General features: G+C 26.8%; 1 protein-coding gene across 6 annotated transcripts; it reads left to right on the top strand.

Moving 5' to 3' along the window:
* The first annotated feature begins 426 nt into the window (after positions 1–426).
* On the top strand, positions 427–23,494 carry LOC112598955. 6 transcript variants are annotated; one of them, XM_025345627.1, is made up of 13 exons: positions 427–929; positions 4,094–4,242; positions 5,214–5,270; positions 12,360–12,556; positions 12,628–12,751; positions 14,114–14,364; positions 15,786–15,899; positions 16,485–16,645; positions 18,464–18,669; positions 18,733–18,970; positions 20,503–20,636; positions 22,048–22,306; positions 22,453–23,494. In XM_025345627.1, the coding sequence occupies exons 2-13, from the start codon at positions 4,106–4,108 to the stop codon at positions 22,549–22,551; spliced, it is 1,977 nt and encodes a 658-aa protein (XP_025201412.1). In that variant the 5' UTR covers positions 427–929; positions 4,094–4,105; the 3' UTR covers positions 22,552–23,494. The 6 variants fall into 6 exon arrangements, with proteins under 6 accessions (XP_025201412.1, XP_025201411.1, XP_025201413.1 ...); XM_025345626.1 differs by having other exon boundaries at positions 427–912; XM_025345628.1 differs by having other exon boundaries at positions 427–646.
* Positions 23,495–24,927: the final 1,433 nt, after the last annotated feature.

Below are 24,927 nucleotides of genomic sequence, written 5' to 3' on the forward strand. Positions count from 1 at the left end.
TAATGTATTTACAATACATTGAGTTTTTACAATTTTTTGAACACCTTCAAATGCGTCTCTGGTACTTCTATTTGCATCGCCCACGTTATGTAAATTATGCGATGGCTGCAGTCAAATAAATAGGACTCGAAAACAAATATTATTGTCTTATCGTCGACCGCTCACAGATATCGTAGTGACGTTTAACTAACGTGGCACGCGCTGCAGTATACAGTAAGTACATGCGTTCGTGCTATCACCGTTATATATAAATACAATAAAAGTATGTTCAAGTATAATATCAGCCTCGACGGGGTGGTAGTTCGATCTATCACCTCTATTGGTGGGTGGCGGCTCTGGGGTCGTGCCACTATCAGCAGCAGCTGCAAGTGGCGTTGTCATTGGACACGGCCGGCTGTGGTATATTTTATGTACAGGATACAGTGATAAGACGTCGCGCGCGCGTCGGCAGTCGGTTCGCGGTTGTCCGTCAGTTCGCGTTGTCGTCGGTCCTCAGTTTTATCGCCGTCCCGTCCTCGTAACTTTATTACTCATAAATGTTATATTTTTACTCTTTTCGATTTTCTCCTCGTTGCCAATACAATATCTCGGTTTCGTTTCGTTTCATAGCTTCAATAGACCCTCTATACTTATCGGAGAAACGACGGTAATAATAATAATAATAATACCGTCTTTGCCAGGAACGTGCGTGCGCGCGTCGCTAACCACTCGATCGCCGAGCCCCACGCCGTGAGCGGCGCAGAAACTAGCGCGGACGAGAGAGAGAAGAGAGTGCGAAGCGTTACAACTTGGGTAATCCGCGCTATCGCGCCGGAAGCTGCGCTGTAGTTGCGCGTCCCGTGTTGCTAACGACGGCCGAGCGAAGGACGACGCACGACGATTGATCGCCTCATACGCCGGCAATAATATTATGTACTAAAATATAAAATGTAATAACGTAGGTAGTTGGTAGATTCTGAGTAAATATAAATTTGAGTAATTTATTATAGTGATGACAAGTCGACGACAACAATGATAATATAAAGTAAGGTGATACGTAGCGTTTATACCGGCGTATTGGTTACACAAAACACTGGGAAATCGATCGCGAGTATAATGGAATAGGTAGCTAATATTTAATTTTATGGGTGTTGTTTAGTCGTGGTTTTCTTGTATAATATATTACACGGAGTTCGCGTGGTGGAAGGGATGACTTTTTCCTATATCGTTTTCTGACGGGTAGTGTAGGTAGGTACCTATTATACTACAAAGTAGTTGTAACGAGTGAAGACGATCGGAATAAAAGTTCACATATCTACTTGTAGGGTTTCTCCGTTATATCTGGCCGGCGGTCATGATTCGATTTCGACAGCGTAACGTTCCTAATGTACAGGTTAGGTTTTCCTCCCAAGAGTCCGGTGATCCTTTTTTCTTCATTGTCTTACTATTCCACTGAAAAAAAAAACGTTATTCCAATTTTTGTTCTTTGATAGTACATATTTTGTTGACGTCCTGTGAATTTAAAGGGGAACTAATCTAATTTATAAATAATTGTATTAAATATATTTATATACATAATGTATGTAAATAGTTTAATTATTTAATGATGAATATTCTTTAATACAATCACAATACACATAACTTCTATATACGTCAACAAATGTGAACTATTTGATATTTCATAGTTGTTTAGCGCAAAATTTGGTTGTTCTAAGCCCTAGGGATCATACAAGGTGGAGGTCCTCTTAAATACAGACATTAAATTATTAAAAATGACTCTAGAAAAATATAATATTAGAATCAATTTTAATAATAATAATCATAATATTACTATCTTACTACTTAAAATAATATAATTTTGTTTGTGAAGTAATCTAAAATATGCCGAAAAAAATATCATCATACTCACTTCCAGTTTGTTTACTGAACTCTGGACCATGATGTTTTACAACTATATGCGCCATGGACGTCACCCTCGTTTTTGATACTCCGTTTATTGATCATTAATAACTATATATAAGACATTCAATACATTGTACTGTAGAGCTTAGTCTGATCAGTAATCGGCCACCATGTTACCATAGTTCGTCCATGTAGTTCTGCTACCATTGAACCACGTTATTAGTTTTTTTTATGGATCACTATTACACGATTTTTACGACCCATAGGAGTACAACGTGTGTGTGTGTGTGTGTAATTTCAGCGAGAAAAGGGTTGGAGTTTATATATTTTCAAAATTTTGAGTATCAGTAAGAAGTAATAATTACTTATGAAGAATTTTGTACTTAATGTTCATGTCTTATAACTTAACGAATGGAAAAATTCACAAAATTTTAGCTATAAAATAATTTGCAGATTTTTGTAATTTTAATGAATTATATTAAAATTTGAACTTCAAACACTTATAACTTTATAAGGAAAATCATACTTACATATTTTTATATTATTGAATTGCTATGAGTAAAATTTATGTAGGAATTCGTATTAAATTTCGAAGTATTCAAATTTACGAAACAAAATTTAATCTAACATAAATCGAAAAAAATAAAGTTTCAAATGTCTATAATAACACAGAAAGAGTCAAAATATAAATACATTTTGAAAACGAATTATTCAATTCCTAAATTACTGTTCTCTAAAGAACACTTATACAATAAGTAAGAAACATAAACGCATTGGTCTTTTGAATTAGATATATATTTTTATGATATCTAGTCTTTCTAATTGTGTAAAAAAAATGATTGCTCGATGCATGGATAATCATTAATTGTTTACTATAAAGCGTTTGTTTATTTTCATTTTTAAATTGTGCGTATAACACTTATAAATTATGTTATTTTTTGTTTAATGCAATATTATTTTTGGTATAGGAGAGTAACTTTTTTTTCAATGATTGAGGTTACTGCTATTGTATTTAATTTAAAAATTAATTTATCTTTATTAGGAAAAGCACCAAAAGATGTTTTCAGAAAATAAATTACTTGTATGCCATTTATTATAAAATAGTATCATTTAGAAAAATTTTTATTGAAATAATAATTTATCAGTCATTGATTAAAAATTTCCTGTCATAGGTACGTGCAGCCAAAATTATAAGTATAAAATTAAATTTGCAGAATTTATTGAAAATTGAAGATAAGGTTGTAAAGCTATACTTATTATTTTATTGATAAACCATCCGAGTTATTTTATTATTACATATTAGGTGATGGGTTTTCGCTTATTCATATTTTGATTTTTTTTTTTTATCTTGATTTAATTTATAATTGATAATATTATAATTAATAGATGAATGTCATACTCTACTATACAATAGCACATACAACATTTCATGTTGGTTGTGTTGGGGTTAAGTTTACTTTTCCCACTATTTGTGTATGTTACAGCTACCAAATAGTTCAATTATAAATTCATACATTTTCGATTAGTTAGTAAGTAGATAACTAATATACTTCTTTTTCGTTTTAAAATTTACAAATGTATCAAATATTTCTATTTTAATTTTTAATGCATTAAAACAATAGTGACTCTAACTGTATATTTAGCCTTTTTAGAACTCATAATTCATAAATTATTATATTTAACAGGTAAGCAAATAAGTAAACTTTTGCATAAGTATAAATGTTACCTGGTAGCAATTATATAATCATAGATATAGGTTTTTTATCGTTTGCTATTATTTAATTTTTTATATTTCTTCAGAAAAATAATCAATAAAACGCATTATCTTAAACAATTCATTTTATTTATTTATATTTTATACTGCTTTTAATGTTAGTTTGAAAAATATCATGATGTAGTTCTATAGTAATAGGAACTATGTTAAATTACTTTTTTATTTATTATAAATTTGGTATTTATAATCTGATATAATTATTTATTAAAATATATATTGAATAAAAATTCATATTTTATAAATAATAAGCAAGGGTGCCTTCAGGAATAAAAAAGAGACAAAGTAAAATAAATATACCTTATAGAATAAATTTAATTTCCCGTATAAAATATAAATTAATGGGGGTCTCAGTATTTGTTGTGTTTAATAAAAAAATATTTATATTTATATAACTGAAAATGGTCGAATTTATTAGCTTTAAATTATTTTTGTTCACAGTGAGTGTTGAAGATGGTTACTGTACGGGCACCGTCTTTTATGGTTCGGCGTATATGCGCCTTCATATTTTTAGGAATCATGGGTTATTCGATTTTTCAAATGACCCGTAGTAATTCTTATTACGATATGTCAGATCGAAATATTATGCGGTACGTATAGCTATTTTATTTTTTAGTTCAAATATTCATATAATAAATTAATTAAATATAAGAAATATTTTAAAGCTATAATTTATCCCCACTTAATCTAGTACCTGGTGCTCTATTTTATACAACTTATCAACAATCGATCTACGAATATAAATGATCAAGTACCGTTTTTGCCTACATTCAAAATAATTGTTTCTGTCATTGTTAGTTTTCGAAAATTAAAAAAAAAAGGTTTGTTTCCCATTTCGGTCAAACCTGTTTGACAAAATTATTATAGGTATTTAAATTCTATATTTTTGGAAGACATTTTATATTTTCAAGCATTTATATATTATACAATATGTGTAATGAATAATCAGTATTGAATTTATAAACCTATGTTTAAGTATTGTATTTAAAAAGGGACTATTTTTAAGAAATAGGTATCTAAATTTTAAACCATACAGTTTCAATTTGATATAAGTGTACATAACAATGTTTAATATTAAAAAATGTAATAATAAAATAGAAAAAATTATTGCATATCGGTAATGCATACTATATTATAGTCTATTTAATATTTATTCAATAATAATAATAATAATAATAATAAATAACAAGTTATATGAAAAAAAAAAAAACAATGTATATTGCATAAGAATGTTGTATGAATAGTTAATTCGGTAATTTTTTATTTTTATTGTTTATGAAAACTTATAGTACATATTATGATTCATATTCATTTAAACGCATATTTTTTGTATTGATCACGAAAATGTTTTATTGCACTTTAAACGTACAAAAAATAAACATTTTTTTTTAACAAAATACTCATGTACCTATGTGATATAAAATAGATCCCCGCTTACATAAAATACAATATTAAAATAGTATACTGATCATTTGCAGTTAAATTCATAAAATATAATACTTTATATCTATAAATAATGATGATTTATTAATAATCTAATATTTGATTTTTGTTTGTTTAGAAAACAAATCGAACTTGATATAATTAAATCATCAAATAATGAAGTTCCTGATAAAAAGTAACGTATAATTATGTCATATTATTACATTAAACCCATAGTAGTATTATTTATTCATAGTCCTGAGTCTAAATTATTTTATTTAGACGTTGGCATTTTAAAAATAATTTAATTATTGATTTATTTATATTGGTAATAAAAACAACTTATTTCTTATAAAATATAGTAATAAATGTAGAATATTTTAATAATGGTAAAATTTATCAGCATTTATTACACATATATAAAGCTGTTTTACTTCAATATAAAATAGTAAATACGTTAAAAAACCCACCAAAAGGTCATTATTATGTGTGTGTTAAATTTGAATTGAATGATATATCATTTTATACGAAAAACAATTCTAAGCGGTGACAGTCTGTCAACCTATATCACCTTGTTTATTTAATGATTTAGCTACTATTGCTCTTATTTTACTTTTAATATTACAGTAAATTTTTTCCCAAAAATTGTAAATTTATTATATTATTTGTATTCATTTAATTTAATTATTGGTATTTATACAGTTTTATATAACTTGAAATTTAATATATTATACTTTTCTAAAATACCGTAAAACTGAAAAAATAGGTTTATTGTATATATAAATACGCTTAAGTTCCCACGTATAATTTTTTTGATTTATAACAAAATAATTAATATCGTTTTTCATCATTATAGAATGTAATTTTATTTAAATGCTTAAAAAAGTATCTGTGTTTGTATATTTTTTAAAAATATTTAGTCTCAGTTTAAGATACTTATGAAAAATATTATATTATATTTTCAAATTTTGAATATGACAGAATTTTTTCTTATACATTTCTAACAATAAAATAACTTGAATTTTAAATGCATATATAAAAAAAAAATTGGACCTATGAATTTTGAATATATTTTTATAGATACAAGAACATCTTTTCTGAGATCTTGTAAAATATTTTTAAGAATTTTGACTTAGAGATTATCTTTTTATCGACATTAATAAAAATTTCTCATACCTTTAAATAGTTCAAAAAGAGTCAAAATAATTTGAAAATAGTATAGAGAATGATCATATACATCTTTATACATAAAAAATAAACGTCAACGGATATGTATGTAATGCGTTCCAAAACTATACAACTAATTTTTATTTTTATTTTGCTCATGTGTTTGATTTTATCCAACTTATAGTTCATATTTCGATATATATGAGAGAGAGAGAGAGAGAGAAAGAATAATCGGGTTAGTTTTGAGATTGTGCGTTTGATACAGTGTTATAATTCTAATTATAACTATAAAAATATAACTTTAAGGTATTAATTAATAATTTTAATTTTACTGCGAAAATATCTATTTATTTTTGTAATTTAATATATAAAAAAGTTAAAAATTAACGTTATCTACCTTATTTATAAAATTATATTTTTATGTTATCAACTAAGAATTTTATAAATATATTAAGTTTAGTTTAGCATAAATTCAACGGGTTATCATAGTCACAGCAACGTATAACCTGATTATAGCCGGTTAGCTAGTATTAAGTGAAAAATTCAAGTATCTACGGGTTTTCGTTGTTTAAAATACCAAAAACCTTTTGAGAAAAAATAGTTATTTTACAGGTGGATATGCAATATTATAAAAGATTCAAACGTTCATAAAAAATTAATGTGATTTTCTGATATTTTTTTTTTTTCTATAGATAGGAAAACTTATGGAAAATTCTATATTACATTTTAATATTAACCAATATAATATAAAGTACATGGTTTTCATAAAATATTATCACTATAATATTTACTTTATAATGATCATTAAAGTAAGCACTTTGTTCAGAATGTAGATTGAAAAAGTTATTGCTATATAATATTAACGTAGCTCAATCAATTTAATTTTATTATAAATTTACAATATATAATTCATCCATGATGCACGAACCCCAAATGTTCTTATAATACATACCTATCGGATATCTTGTTTAGGAACTACGTAGTACATTTTATAATTTTCTTTGATAAAATCCTGAAATTTGCTAAAAAACTCAAAAAAAAAAAAATATAGAGGGCACATTTTTTTTTTTTTTTTTTGAGGGGAGGCTAAGTTTCCCTAAGTTCCCAAAGTTCCCAAATTTGCGCCTATAGTACTGTCATGATAAAATATTGTAACACAGAAACATAAATAGCGTGTGTAAGGACAATCGTAGTAGCGGTTCGTGCCTAGGTGGCGGTGTACGCACACCACATAGATAAACAAAAATAAAAATGTATTTTAATTTTAATACAATATCTGCTCAACTATATTTATTCTATAGTATAAAATTAAAATATACGTAATAATTATAAGTACTCCTAAAATTTAGTCAAATTATGTAACATAAATTACATATCGAGTGATATGCAGCAGCAGCTCAGTCTCAACATTGTCTGTCCGTGTAAAATATGTTTAGTTGTTGAGAGGGAGAATAAAATTGGCAATTGTATACAGAACCTTAATGTGCAGCTACTTACTGTACATTCGTCAGACGGTGACATGCGGTAAACAGTACACTCGGTAAAATATTATAACAAACTGCGCACCGCGCCTTATTGGCTTTAATATGTAAATTCCACCGTTTTTCTATTTTTGTCATAACTATTATTATTATTACTATGTATTATTTAATTTTATCAAAAGAAATTATTTTAGTTGTCAGTTGTTATTCGCCAGTGATAATGATTACGTTTCGTCTGAAATTATGTACTGCAGTATTTTATCACTTTTATTCCTACGGCCCATAATTTTATTTTCATTATGTTATGAATTATATTCATAAATTCGGGAATTTGGTTGAATATTTTTGCTTTTGAAAAGTCTTCTTTACATGCTATAGATGAAAAAATTAATACAAAAACATTAGGAATGCATATTATGTCTGATTTAAAATTAACACAAGTTACAGAAGTTATTAAAAAAAAAACCCAAATTTACTCATTTATTTACAAATGGCATTTATACAAAATATAATAATTGGCTTTGAGGTTGTGATAAAAGAAATTTTTATTAGAATTGATTAATTTTAAATAAACTTTTGCAATAATTTCACACCACAAGCCGCCACTGTCTAACCATACGTATTATATTAACATTATTATTATTTTATTAAACACATTTTTCAATGACTAATAGAAGTTCTTCCTAAATATTAGAATATATTAAAAAACTTCAAAACTTTTGTTTTCACCGTTTTTACTATCTACCTATACAATTTGTAAATCCAATTTATTTTATAAAATATAAAATGGTGTACAATGAAAAATATTATTTTATTTATATTCACTCTAATATTAAAACTGACAACATAAAATATTGGTTCAGATAAACATAATCTTATTACCCATGTTGTGTAAAAGCTAGAGAGAGAGAAACTAAATTGTACTTTGATATTTCTAAGCTAAAAAAGTTTTACTGAAAAGAAAAAGGAAATCAGTTCACATTGTTAACTGTTAATATTAAGAAATCAAAAATATTGTGCTTTAATATTTAAATCTATATTTAAAGTGTGTTTTATTTATTTAATAATTAAATATTTCTCGTGTAAAAAAGTTCATTAATGATTCCTAAAACTAAATTAATATTTTGTATTTTAAAGTAAATTTTTATTGAATATAATTGATGCATTAAATATGATACATCACCTACACTTGGTATCATTTATAGTTGTATTATAATTTAACACTTATTAGTTATTACATTGATCTTACTTGATGACGAAGTTCAATTAAAACCTACTTTTAGGTAAAAAACTTTCTATTTTTACCTCTTTTATTCAATAGGTAGTAAACATTTAAAAGAAATATTTGTAATAATCTAATAACTAGTGGGTACTAATTATTCTTTATTTATCTGAATATTTTTTTAAGTAAATTAAAATAAATAATAAGTATTAAATTATAATATTGTTTATTATAATGACTTAACATTTGTTTTCTTATTTTTTAACTATAACTTACAATTAGCATAAATAAACTAAATATTTCTAAGCAATAATAATAATAATAATAATAATAATAATAATAGGTATTCTATTGACCTAAAGATTATAATATATAAAATAACTAATTTAAAAAAACAACTTGCATAGTATTGATTCTATATTTTAGTGTTAAAAATACATTGTTTATAATAATTTTGAAACTAGTCTTACAGCGTTCATTAATCAGTTATCTAAATTCCATTAACCCAGAAAAAAAATCAATGATTTATTAATGTGAATTTATGGTTAATTATTAAAAATTGGCATTACGATTAGCGTCCTTGCATTAGCCAATAATCCCATTAAATTCAGAACGCAATGTAATATCATTATTATTTTGTGCACACTGCAAAAACTGTTAGATTTTAAAAGCACAATCACCGCGTTGCTGGCAACTCTGCTCCACTAGTATTTCTGGTTTGTTGAACTTGTGGCTGGACTTCTTCGCGGGAACCACCACTCCCGAATATTCCAGCATGACCATTCGTGATGTGGTCCTAATAATGTATAAATTATCATTATAAATATTATATTATTTATAAAAATATAATAAATTATAAATTATAATATTTGTTGTACCACATTATGGCAGAACCAATAGCAACACGTCAATACCTCCAGCAGTGGCAGCCATTTGGGAAAATAATTCAGGTTGTTGTGGTTGAGCTTGGTGCTACTTGTGTTGGTTCATGCTGTGGTGTTGGCACATGTTGCTGTTTTCTAAGTGGGGGCTGTATACCTAAAATATTAATGACTATTTAAAGTATTTTTAACATTGTTTCCCTTAAAAATCATAAAGTATTTTTTTCAAATTGAAATATATAATTTTGAAGTTACTAAAATAATAGATAATAATATGGATCAACGGTTCTTAACCACCGGTCTGTGTTAAAAAAGGAACTGGTCCATGTTATATTGAAAAAAATTATAATATTTCCAAGGTATATTTTTATTTTTTGTAATTGATACACCGGTAATGTTTTATTTTATTTATACTTATATATTATGATTTTAAATTTTTAATAAATTTAATATACTTATATGCGGGAAAAACTTAAAAATAAATAAAGCATAACTTTTTATTTTTTGAACCAAAATTCAAAGTGGTTCGTAGTCCTACTTAAAAGTCATTTAGGTAGTCCGTGACAGCAAAAAGGTTGATGACCACTGATTTGGATCATTTATTTTGTCTAAAAATATTTAAATATGAACACAAATTAGGTTAAATAATTAGCAATAATACTTCGAATTTCACAATATAGTTTCGAAGGAATGTTACATCAATAAGTACGTCACATTAAAATTTTGGACGTTGGGCGCATGTTTTTTTTTTTTAGCAAATTAACTAAGTAGTATCGCCATGTCCTAGTTGCGGTCGTAATAGACGAATTTCTGTTTTAATAATTGGTACCTACTAATGATAAAATAACTGTCATAATCGAGGTCCGTTTTTGATTATCAATCATTCAATAAACGCTTATCCAAATCGTAATCACTGTTGTATCTTTAATTAATGGTTAGATAATTAAAATACAGAAAAAAATATCATTGCTATTATATATTTGTTGAAAAGTAAATGTTTGGAAATTAATTTTATATTACTTTTACGAAGGCTTTTTAAGTTAGATTTGTTTAGATCATTAAATCATCCATATTTTTATTTGTTGCTGCATATTTTAACAGATTTAAACCGATAAAAATTATAGAAACATTACAAAGTATACGTATTGCCTTATATAGGTACTATCTTGATAGTCCAATGTCATTAAATTTTTTAAATGAAATGGCTTCAACATCGTTTCAGTAGCTATAAACTATATTATTTCTGTCCTTGTTGATGATAGCTGTAATAATTTTTAAAAAGTTTCAGTTTAATACGTTTAAATACGTCCAGTTCCTCTTAGTTATACTGGCGATAAATTTCTCTAGTTACATCATCAATCTCAATAATTTTTTTTTAAATAACATAGTAATTGTATTCAAATTGAATAATTCATCTTAAGTTAATTATTTTTTTTTTTTAATGTATTATTGTGTTATGAGTAATTAATCACGGGCACTTAAATAATTTGTTAACTTAAATATATGCGCAATTGCTTCTAAATGCAATATTAAAAAATATGTTCTATTAATGTTCAACATGTATGTGAATTCTGAAATGTAGAAAACTGTCTGTTTGTATGTTTTGAGCGCCAAATATTTCATATATTCCTTATTGTAAATTGTTTTAGTAAAAATTAAAAACATTTATATTATGAAAAACATGAAAATAAGTTTAAACTTATTTTTAGTTTATATTATTATTTATAGTATTATTTGCCTACCTTAACATGCAATTTGTCTTAATAAGGTATGTAAGGCATGTTATAAGTTACATTTTTTTACAATATGTATCGGTTATAAAATATATTGTTAACCTTTATGCTGTTAGTTTAATATGTTATTGCACGCACTATTTTATGTTAACTGAATTTTGTTTTTTGAACATCGTATAAAAATTAAAAAGTATCTACAAACATAATAATATATACACTAATAAAATAATATATTTATTTAAGCAAAATTATCCATTTATTACACCACTCTATTTTCTCAGTTAACTTTGAGAAAATAGTTTGTCACGCTATAATTGTTTTTGATTTAAACTTTAGATAGAAACATTGAAGGTCATACCTACGAATTTATAGTGTATTGCTAAGTCTATTCAAACTTAAATTTTTTGAATATTTAATAAAAAGTTGACCTAAAAATCTAAATAATTAATAATTTAGATTTTGAATTATATTTTCGCTATATTGTATCGTAAACATTTTTTTATTTAAAAATAATTAAAAATAATTTTGGTAAAAAATGGAAATAAGTGTTATTTTTCAATTATAATACTAGAATGTTCGAAATGTTTTAAGGTTTTAAAAAAATATATATTTTTTTTCTACTTTAAGTTTTTTTGAGATGTTTACTATCAATATACTCGTATGTAATTGGTGTTAAGCGCGTATTGTTCTATATCTATATTAAAAATAATTTACTTCATAATATTATAATCACAATTATAATTTAAGATATGAAAATATAATAACGTCATGAACATTTTTTTTTTGTTTTGTCTACTCAAGTTTGATAACCGAAAATAATATAGCATGTCCACATCCTATTTTGGATCCATTCAACCCAGTCATGATGAGTTTCTTAACGAAAGAAGAGCCTTTGGCTTGCGACAAAGAAGAGGATTGGGTTACAGTCAAGGGGAACATCGCACGTATCACTGATAAGGCACTCAAGAAGTACGGTGATATCCAGTGCAAATTTACGGGTAAGATAAATATTATTAAACGGTTTTGCACTAGATTTTTTATTTTATTTCAATAATTGTACGGTTTTTAGACGTTTTGAGAGCCAATGATTTCTCTTCGTCACTGGGTGTCGTGACCACAACTCACACAGAATACAATTTGGAGACATCAGATTTTTTCAGAGTTTACTGTGAGTCGGAAAACAGCAAATTTAGGTGAGATGCATTTTGTTTTTAAATACCTATAAACATTTAACGTAAGATACCACGTGTCTCAAGGATATAATAATATACAAACTGAGTATTTATTATTTTTATATTTTTGTAATCGGCTGGTTTGGAGTTGATCGTTATTCAACTATTGAAATGCAATGCAAAAAGTAGATCTAATTTGAACATGAATAAGATTCAAATGATCGCGTGTGTTTAAAATATAATATTTATTAAACCTATTAAATTATAATATAATATTAAAAAATCTATATATATATATATAGTAATAATTGCCATAAAAAAATAAAAATCGAAATATATAACTATACTGGACCTATTTTTCTAAAAATAAATGTTTCACAAGCAGTATTATCATAAAAAGACAGGACGGGTGAAGTAAAGTTTTGAGTTCAAAATAAATAACTAATAACCAATCATCCTTGCGTAGAAACTTGAAATTATTGGAATATACTAAATGCATTGAAAATTAAATTTCACGTACAATAAATAGAGCTTGGAAGTTTTTGGAGCTAAAAAAAGCAAAATATGCATGCAGCTATATATAAAACAATTATAAAATATGCTGTTTAAAACTAAAAAAAAATTATAAGTGGTTGACATTTTGATATCTTATTTAGCTAAAATATAATTTAAAATATTTTTTAGTATTTTTAAAATTACGATAAATACCTTCGTTGAAAATTTTCAGTTTTATATTCAATATTAATTGAAATATACAGATTAAGAAAGAAAGACTCAATTATTAAAAAAAAAATTTGAAATATGCATAGTATGCGTATAAAATCAATGAGATATACACTTTTATTTAGCTAAAATTGAAAAAATATGCAAAATAATATGTATTTTCAATTTTCAATTTTTTAACTCTCCATTATACAGATCAGACTTCTAATTTTGTCTGCTATAAATTGAGAGAATACAGAACAACATGCAATTCCTACAACTTTCGAGCCCTAGTAATAATAAACTCGTTTATTCATAAAAATATGCACTGACTCCCGTGAATTTAATTACAAGTGGAATAGAAATATCTAGGAAAAAGCTATCAAAATAAAACTTCTATAAATGTATATAAGTAAATATGTAATTATTATTTAGCTGTTTATGATCTTACAATGAAAAATTATACAGTTTTAACCTGAGTTCATTATAATATGTAATATTACAACGATTGATATTTATTTAAGGTTGTTAGTCACTAAAAGTTATTTAGTTATTATACTCGTAGTTATGGTTTATTTTTATTCATGCATGACACCAATGTTTTGCATATTACCTATTTTCATTTATATGACCATCAGTTCGTGTTGTACATTAACTGTCTTAATTTTTTTTTCAATTCAGTTGGGAGAGCCGGATGGCCGGTATACGATTTGACGAGGATGTGATAAATAGAGCTGGATGGGATCAAGTACCCAAAAACGGGTTAGGTCTTAACGTTTTAATACTTGGATTAGACTCTGTGTCACACATGCTGATGCAGAGAATACTGCCCAAGGTGTATTCTAAACTCAAGTCTATGAATGCACGTGTGTTAAAAGGCTATAATATTGTCGGCGACGGGACTCCGCAAGCATTGATACCAATTTTGACAGGTAATGATTTTTATTTTTTATGAACATTATATTATTAAAATCATTGTTATTATTATACGTCATATTAATTTATCTTTGCGACTTAATTAAAATCTAATTACAAATTATGTTGCCGCCGCACATAGTAGGTATTATATTTTATTATTTATATGTTGCCGCCACCGACCGATCCACACACTCACACACAAACACTTATATACGCTAGCTGTTATTTTTATATTTATTTTTGTTTTAATTATATTATGTGTTTGTGAATTATTATATAATATGCAGATTACAGTCGTCGCGTTATCGTCGCCGCCGTCTCGATCGTGCGAAAAATATACACGGCCGCCCTAAAATTTAGTTAGTATTTGGTAGTTCGTTGAAAGCCGTAGCAAAAATATTGATTCGTGCGCTAATCGTAACAATTTTTATGTACTTTTTTATAAATTATTTGGCGCTAATCGTCTAATTTTTGTGATTTATTATTATTAAATTATTTGGTGCTAATCGTCACGAATTTTATTTAATATTATATTTTTAAAGGCACGAATTGCCACATTTTGTGATCTTTATTTAGCGCTAATCGCTACGTGTTTTATTATTATTATTATTATATTATTATATTTGTATTGTTGTGTATGTGTTATGTAATTATATTATATTAAATAGGACCAGCTGGCCAGTCTGCGCTCCACAAACTGTAAGTTTTTTTCTAATTTTATATTATTGGTTCTGTATATTATATACGACTCGAATAGTCGCAATTTAAAATTATTTATTATTATAATATATATCGTTATTTTTATTATTGGTTGTGCCGAACCGGCAATTACATCTATATATTTTTATTGTTTTGAGCCAAAAGGGCCAAATATCATTATTATTATATTTATATTATAGCTCTAATAGCTACCTATATTGTTTTTATATTTGATATTATTTTATATTGTTGGGCCAAAAGGGCCATAGTTATATTATTATATTACATTTTGTTGTTGTGGCTCTAATAGCTACCTCTTTTTATTATATTTTTTTTACTTGTTGGGCCAAAAGGGCCGTAACTTATTTAATATATTATCACTTCATATTTTTATATAAATTTTTTCATTTACCGCAACAGAGTTACCTGCCTTTCCTTAGTTGTTAAACCATACACACAAACATATATACACACAGACACACACCACCTACACACTAGCACTCACAGGATTTGCTCGGCGAACCTGTCCACTTCCTGTTGAGTGCTATACACATATATACACACATACACAGGTCGGTCGGTGTGTGACCGTATAATAGCATATTAATATTTGGTGACCGGGCACGCACACTTATCATAAGAAGCTCCCGGCCCGTACAAATTATATAATCTAATAGGTTTATGTAATCATATTATTTGCTTACAATTTACAATCGTCATATTCTTATCGTTACAGGTCGTACTGAACTGGAACTTCCGGACACTAGGAAACGCATGGGAAGTAAAGCGTCATACGTGGACGTTTACCCGTTCATATGGAATGAATTTAAGAAATACGGTTACGTCACTGGCAAGTCAATTTGAATTATGTTTTTGGATTTATATTTTGTTGAGACTATTTAACTACCTATGCGTTGAACTAGATCTCCGGTTACTGTTATCGTTTTGGATGCTGTTTGCATTCCGACTCGTCATGTCAGCGCCAGGGCCGCGATGTTGCCGAATACGTAACATATTAATGGAAACTAATATAAACTATAATATTTTTTTTTTCCTATCGCAAAACATTTTTTTTTTTTTTTTCAAAGGCTTAGTCATTGAATATTTTTTATGTTTTTGCAAACGTACATTATATTGATATGAATTCTCAATATCAAACATAAATAGAAATTTGAATATAGTTGAATGTGTGAACCCAATGATTTAATGACTGATGATGTGATGTAACGTTTTGAAAATATTATTTGTACTTTGAAAAAAAGTATTGTATTAGGCATATTGTTCTATTTAAACCGTAGAAGTGCTCATTATTTTTCACTTTAATACTGTGATGTGTAAATATTGTAAAGAGATCCAAATGATATCTCCGGAGATTTAAAACTAGAAAAATAATATTTTCTTTCAGTTAATTGATTATTTATTTGGGATTTTATAGGTTTTGCTGAAGATACTCCACACCTTGGTATTTTTACGTACAGGCTAAAAGGGTTCGATCAACAACCCACCGATCATTATATGCGAACATATTACATAGACTCGTCCTCTATGTTTAAATATCAAAAACCTTTTTGTTATGGTTCTCTACCTAGGCACAAGGTAATTTCTAAACATTTTATTTTATTATAATTTACCTAAAAATATTTTGCAGAATTATTAGAACCATTTAGTGTAACTCAGAGGACAATCACGAAAGGAGAAGTGGTTCTAGTTATTCTCCAAAAATATATGTATTTTTAATTGCATTTGTATTTATTTATTCAAATTTAGTGTTTTAGTGTTTTCTGAGTTACAAACAATGGTTCTTATATTTTTTGTTAAATATTTTAAAGGGAATTAAATTAACGGAAATGTCATACGGTAATAAAATAGTTTTAATGAAATTCATAAAATGTTAGGGGGACTTTACATGTGTCAAAAAAAATTGTTTATAAACATATTTTTTTTATGATTTTTATATTGATAGAAAAAAAAAACTTATGAATCTTTTATTAAGTTTTGAAAAATTTTAAGTCCATAAATAATTTTCAAACAAAATTTACAGGAAAAATTAAAAAAAAAAAAAATCGAATATTTCTCGTGTGTATGACTTGGTAAAAATAATTAACAAATATTTTGAAAATTGTGTCATAAATAATAAATAAAATTATAAAAAATTGGAGAAAATTTTAAATATTAAAGATTAGGTTAGGTCAAAACATTTTATCGATTAATTTCGAGTACACAAACCAAAAACAGACATGCATTATAGTAAAATCAATACAATCACAGGGTTCCGCTTAAAACTAGAAATAAAATAATTTGTATTACATTAAATTATGAAATAAGTAATTAGAGAAAATAATTATACTTATAGCAAAATATACTAAGAAAATATTAACAATTATGAAAACTAGATATTATTTTTATTATTAGATTAAAGCGCATATAAAAATTATTTATAATACATGTTCATCAAATATTATATATTATTATACTTTGAAATTTCCAATAAATTATGTTATAAAAGACAAAATTGAACAAAAATAAGCGGTTTTACAAAATTTATGAAAATATACAATGTTTTTTTTCTAATAATGAAGGTTAAATATTACAATAAATAATGTTTTGTACCTGATTAGAGTAGTTTATTTGGTTGTTATTAATTCATACCAAAATATATACATCATTTAAAATTTATACTAACATTTTTGAAATGCGTTTGTAATTTGCACCAAAATAAACATATGCATTTCGTACCATTTCAAGTAGTAAAAAATATGAATTTCATTTAAGCACCAAAATTCAAAATTTATCATTTTTTCGTTAGTATACATACGTGTTTTGAATCCTTGGATAGTAGAATGTATGAAATAAAGATATGAAAATCTATTTCACTATATCTAAATCTAACCTATTTATACCGTTCTTGGTATGTCAGTATTGATTTTAAAGCTAACTAATAACAATAATATACGGAAAAATTACAAGATACGATAATTTAATAAATTCATTATTTTTTATCAGGAAATAATAAATGTAATGTTACGTAATAACGTGATTACTAAGGACCAAAAGTCAAATTTTGTAATGATTATCAGATAAAGTGTTGGGTAGGAAATCCGTAAAATTATTATTGTCATTCAAGTTCATCGGGTTTCAACGTCAATGAGAGTACCGACAAAATAATTTAATATATAAATAGGTACTAACTTTTGTGAAAATACAAATACTTTTTTTAGTAACCTATAGTTGTGTAATTTACATATTTTTATTTTGGTATAAATTATAAGTTTCCATCTATTTTATGACCTACAAACAATATTTTTATCTAACTTTTGGATTGATTTCTGAATATTGAATAATGACGTAGGAAAGTTTAAGTAGATTTTTTCAATTTAATTAAGTTTTCATTAACTGACATCAGTTGCTTTACAGATAATGCTTAACTATGTCAAAGACATGTTTCGGGTGTATGAAGATAAGCCAAAGTTTATGTTTGCATTTCAAGGCGAATTGTCCCATGATTTTTCGAACAAGATAGCACTCGCAGAAAATGACCTGGTTGAGTGGTTTGATTGGTTTGAGAAGTCTGGTTACCTAAACAACACTATGCTGGTGTTTATGAGTGATCATGGTCAAAGGTATAATAATAAGATTTATCCGATTTAATGGATTTCTCTAAGCTAATTGTTGTTCACCAACAGGTTCACGTCCGTACGAGACACGCAACAGGGAAAACTCGAAGAGCGGATGCCGATTTTCTCGTTCATACTACCGAAATGGTTTGACCGGAAGTATCCAAAATTGGCGTCTAATTTAGATAACAACATTAACCGTCTGACAACCCCATTCGATATATACTCAACACTGATGAGTGTCCTGCATGGGGAAAATTTTAAAACTGACGATATGAACAAGCGTTCTATATCGCTATTCAACGAGGTATTAGTGTAATAATGTAATTAATTATTTTTCGAGCCAAAGTCATATGTAGTAATTATATATAATATCTAAAGTAACGTACCTGCAATCCTGACCAATATGTGATGGAGAATCATTCAATTTAAATTTAATTTCTTAATGAATCTTCTTAATTAACAACTATTTTATTAATTTTTGATTTTAATTAACGCTGAATTGATAATTAAATTAATATAGAATAATATATATTCCAAATAGATTAAAAAAAAAAAACACATAGCCGATCTTCTAAAAAACATATTTAAATTATTTTGATATTTGTTTACGTCTATGTGATCATTTAAAAGTGACTATTGCCGCACTTAAGTATTACAGACCCAGTTTTAAAAAATATCTTGATTATTATCAGGCTTTAGGGTGTTTCTTGGAGGGGAGGGCTTTTATACTATGAACCTCATGTCATATCATTTTAATGGGAAACTCCCGAGTGTATCCTAAAATGTCTCTTTTTTAATGTTCCGAATGCGTCCGGAATAAAGTCTCACCCGAGTACGTTCCAAGATGGAAAAGATCACTACTTTGACATAGCCCAAGTGCGTCCCAGTTCATTTAGAGTTACTCAGGGTGCACCACGAGGAGGTGAACTGGCTTACACCCCAAAAATGTTTGGTTATTTAATTATATTTATTTTAAAAGTTTATTATTATTATTATGTTTATTTAATTATTTAGGTTTACATCCATTTTTAAAATGTTGGGTTAATATTTAAATTATTTTTTTGGTTGACTTTTCAGTGCCATGGTTTTCACATAATCATATCTATCTAGAGATTTGTTCAGTTTTGTATTTTCTTATATTTTCATCAATTAATTTAATATTTTTTTTCGTAATATTATAAGATATCAATGCATTTTATCCATAAAGATAAATATTACTAGCAATAATATCGCGGACGCACATGGGATATACCAAAATTACTTGCGATATTATCGCGGACGCAATCGGGCTATTAAGAAGATATGATTAATGGGACGCACTTGGGCAACGCTCTATTTTAATATAATAGGACTATTAAACTACGTAGTGCATCCCATATTTATTTAAATTAAAAAAAAATGTTTCAACAAATAATATAAAAAAAAACTCTTTGTTTAAGTTACTAAATTTAAAATATTAAAAATACATAAATATCTTAAAAGGAAAAATTTAATTTTCTTTTGATTTTTGAAAATCTGTCAATAACTTTATTGTTATAATAAATGGAAGTTTAAATGCGAGCGATTACGTTGATTACGATATAACTGATGATGAGAGATGTTACATCATTAATTAGCACGATTAGAAGTTACCGATCTAAATTATATAGGTACATATTCGTACAAATAACAGTAAAAAATTAATTTTATAGTTTTATATTAATGTTTGAAATATATGACACGTAATAATAATTAATAATACGTATACAATTAAATTTTTTTGGGAAATCGTTTCCATAATCTTTTTGTATCTGCGCTTGATAATCACATAAATTCAATAACTCATATATTTTTCAGATACCGTTGGAGAGAACGTGCAAAGACGCTTATATTGAACCTCACTGGTGTGCTTGTCTAAAATGGCAGCCGATAAGCGTGGATAGTTCATTGGCTATCAACGCGGCCATAAACTTTATACAGTTTCTTAATAGGTAAGAAAATGCACACAGGCTGTAGCTAAATATAATTAGCTAGGTAGGTATCTATAAAACGATGGATGTCTTATATGTTATCTATCTTGTTACTAGGGGCCTGGCTTATAGGAATGTAATCCCGAAAAAACAATTATTTGGGTTCTCTTTACCAGAGTACATTTTTACTTAGCTAAATTTAACGTAGTAAAAATTTACATTTTTAAATATAACAACTATAAATACATAATTCACGCATGTGTAAAATGTATGAAAAGTGTATAACAATGGTGTCACTTACATATCCGGCTTCGAATACTATTCGGATAATCCAGATTCCGAATAATATGACGGATAAAATCTAAATTATCCAAATGATCAGGATGTTTTAAAATTACTGTTTACTTGTTAAAAATTTAAAGATTTGTAATTTAATCAATAGGTTTTAGACTGTTTTATTTAATCCAGTAAAACTTAAAATTGAAAAATAATAGTTTGACGTAAATTTTACATCTCTAGAAAATTTGAATGTTAAATTTTAAATTCGGATATCCAAAACTCCAGATTTTTGTCATCACTAATGTTTAATGCCGTGATCATAAAAACATTGTAAAAATCTATTTTTTTGTTCAATAACAAAGTTTATAAAATTTAATTTTTTTTATAAAGTACCTACCTATATAAACCATGTTGTTATCAAAATATATTACAATACTGAATGAACTAATTAATAGAAAGATAAAAATAACTAAGCATGAAAAAAGTCATACGGAAAAAATACACTGTTCTTTGGAACAATGCAAATTGACATTTATTGAAGATCGTAAAAACTGATATTAGAGGGTTTCTAGGTGGTTTTACATCGATAATTTTTTATTCGGTGACTAAGTACAGTAAAAAAATTATATCAATATAATATTTTCTAACTGTAAGTTTTTTTAGAAACAACTCTAGCACGACGTATTTTCAGTTGTAGTTAAACCTTACTGATTGCAAACTAACATTTTATCTTTATCAAATTATTTAAAAAAAATGTATATAAAATAATAATTGTGCAACTTTGAAAAAAAAAATGGTGAAAAATGAAAATATAACCTACTCGTATCCAACAAGGGTCTTCAAAAAAATTCCTTAAACGCGGGGCATAGATTTGTACGAAATATGGGTCAATTCTGTTACAATATGTATACGAAACTAATTATTTAGGAATATTATGTTTATTTCTGGCGATTAAGTTAATTTTTCAGCACAAATTTAAATACGTGCTGCCATCTAGCGGGCAATTTGTTATCGGGTCAATTTTCTCTTATATTTCGCTAACTCTTTTCGACCAAAAAAAAAATTGTTTTTTGTGGATCTAGCCGTTCCGGACTCTTTTCGGGCACTTGGTGTATCGAATTATTATTTTATACTCAGACGTCTCATCCCCTAGGTATAACGCCGAGTACACTGACCAGTGTGCGCCGGTAGAGATAAATCGGATCGAATGGGCCAACAGGATGGCGCCCAACGAAGGGCTAATGAAATTCCACCATGCCGCCGATCCCGACGGGTTCGTGCCCGACATGTCGGCCAACACGAAAATCACCGATATCTATCTGCAGATTAAAGTGATCACGCAAAAGCCTGCCAACGCTGTGTTCGAATTTACGTGTCAGTATAACAGCAACACCAGCCAGTACACGATTTACGTGAGTTTGTACTATACATACTATCGCTCATGTTCGTCTAATTCGAATTCAACGGACGATGATGGAATAAATATTAAATTACATGATATTTTTTTAAGCTATAATATATTGTGCTTACGTTAATATTTTTTTTTTCAACGTTTCAGGAAAAAGAAATCAGCAGAGTTAACTCGTACGGAAATCAAAGTTGGTGTGTCGCTAAAACTCAACCACAACTCAACAAGTACTGTTATTGCAAATTATAAAATTGAGAAAGTTTTATGATGTCTGTGCAGAAATGTGATTTGGTTATTCATGTTTTCCAAGTCAACCGTTCAAATTCAGCTTCAGCTTCATGCCATTCGGAATTTTCGTTGATTGTTTTAATTTGATAACGTTTTGTATCATAAAATTCTCAATCGATATATTTTACTGTCATTAGCTATAGCTATATTACTTGTTTAATAACGACATACATTAAACGTAAACTTAAGTTATTTAAAATCCTCAATACTGTATGATTTTTATCTAAGTATTATTATACGAGTATAAGTCCATGATATTGTTCAAAAACACTTTTTTTTCGTTTTGAATTTAACTTTACGGTTTAATTTTTAAAAAACATTCATTCATTGCAAAATATTTTGTGGTGAATGAAATTCTAGCGTTACTGATTCGGTGATAGAATTAGACATATTGTATCTTCACATAACTCTCATAGGGAGATGATTGATAGTATAATACTTCTTTTTATTCAAAGTTATTTAACTTAATTATCTAAAAACCATAATTTAATATACAATATTAACTGCCTTAATCAATTATTGGCAATTTTTTGGTTAGCGTTTGAGAACCAACTCTTGACTGAAAATAAATTGCTCGTATTGATATCTTTCTTTTTTTATTAGGATTTTTCTTTTAACCTAGCGTTCGGGTTATATATAATAACAAATTAATATTTTTAAAATTTTATTTTATCGCTAAAATTAATTAATTTAAAAAGACTGTCACCCCAAAGGCGTCGCTGATTTGGCATCGCCGTTATACTCGTTCTTAATATTTAGTAATTGTTTTAGTTTAATTTTAAAATAAAACGATTATATATTATTTATCCTAAATATTGCGAAGTAAATCTACATAATCTAGTCAGATTAATTTAATGTGTTTTAAGCTACTTATAGACTTATATTTTTCTGATCAATTTTAAGACAATTTATTTTAAATATATAACATTCGCTATTTAAAAATTATGTTTTATACTTAAAAATGTTTACTTATAATACTCATGAAATCATAAATTGTATTTTTGATTTATAATTATCTATATGACGTATAATATAATTTAATGTGAAAACTACGTTTTCTAAATTATTGTTATAAATTGTGATGTTTTAGTGAATATTTAGTGTTCATGACTCATTTGTAAATGCATTGTTATTTTAAAATTGTTAGTATGTATAATGTATTTTTTTTGTTTCTTACGGGGTTTAACATTTAAAGTACACGTGTTGTTTAATACAGTGTTTAATTGTATTTATTCAGTATATTATTTGTGTATTTTGTTTCATCGTTTAAATGCGTTTTAAGAATAAGGTGTTAGTACTGTTGGATTAAATGGGGTTTGTAAACATTTATGCAAACCTCTCTCTCTCTCTCTCTCTTTCTCTTAAAAAAAATATATATTTTTTTATATAGATTATATTTTCAAATATAATATTTGAAATTTATTTTAATTAAATACATGAGGGTAGGCTACTAAATGTACATATTTGTATGTACTATTTACTTTAAAAAAAATATAATCTTCCTGATGATACTTTTTATTGCATTGAGTTCTTTTAAATTCGATATCATCGAAAAGTACAGATAATGATTTCTCATAAATTAAATGGTATTTGAAGATTCTGACCTCTAGTTTTTTAAATCAGAAACTCAAATCATTTTCAATATTTTACTACATATTTTTATTATTTCGATTTTGTATTTAATTTAACTACAAGTAAGATATTATGATAATATTAGTTAAGTTCATGACCGTTTAATCAATGCAATTAATTTTTTATGGGTTCTCTACAACCTTAAAATCGAAGTACATTCGTTTTCGGCTGAAAAAAATTAATTAAGTTCACTAGTTTTTTTTTACACATGAACAATAATTTGAAGAAGGTTATGAATTAAATGGTGGGTTGGGAAGGGGGATACGCCGTTATAATATCGTGTGCACAGTGTCATATTTTAATAACATCATATCTACTCCATTGTACATATAATTGGAGCGCACTTGAGGTGTTCTCAATGTATGGACGTAGTAGGTACTTTTAATACGCTGTCTGTGTAGTAACTAGTGGGTACATGTTTTGTTGTACCACGTACTAGAACGGTATTTTTTTTTAAAACGATCTTAAATGTTTGTAGCACTATGCTTTTGGTTCATTATGAGTTTATGACAGATTGTCAACAAACTGAATTCAATGCAATACAATAATTTTATTAGATGTGAGTAATAACTAGACCGTTAAGTTTTCTTGACCGTGTTCAACCAATCGCAATAACATAATAATATGAAACTATATTTTATACAATAAAATAATAACAACAGGACAGGTATTTGTAATTGGGGAAATAATCCATTTAATAATCAT

The sequence above is a fragment of the Melanaphis sacchari genome, unplaced genomic scaffold (genome assembly GCF_002803265.2).
Source record: "Melanaphis sacchari strain LSU unplaced genomic scaffold, SCAv2.0 Contig4_pilon_pilon, whole genome shotgun sequence".
Lineage (NCBI taxonomy): Eukaryota > Metazoa > Arthropoda > Insecta > Hemiptera > Aphididae > Melanaphis > Melanaphis sacchari.

Bases quoted from the DNA above. Each gene is read 5' to 3' on its own strand.
- LOC112598955 (XM_025345627.1), top strand. From the start codon at position 4,106: ATGGTTACTGTACGGGCACCGTCTTTTATGGTTCGGCGTATATGCGCC. The intron at 5,271-12,359 runs GTAACGTATAAT...TGTCTACTCAAG, and splicing joins AATGAAGTTCCTGATAAAAA to TTTGATAACCGAAAATAATA. The intron at 16,646-18,463 runs GTAATTTCTAAA...GTTGCTTTACAG, and splicing joins GTTCTCTACCTAGGCACAAG to ATAATGCTTAACTATGTCAA.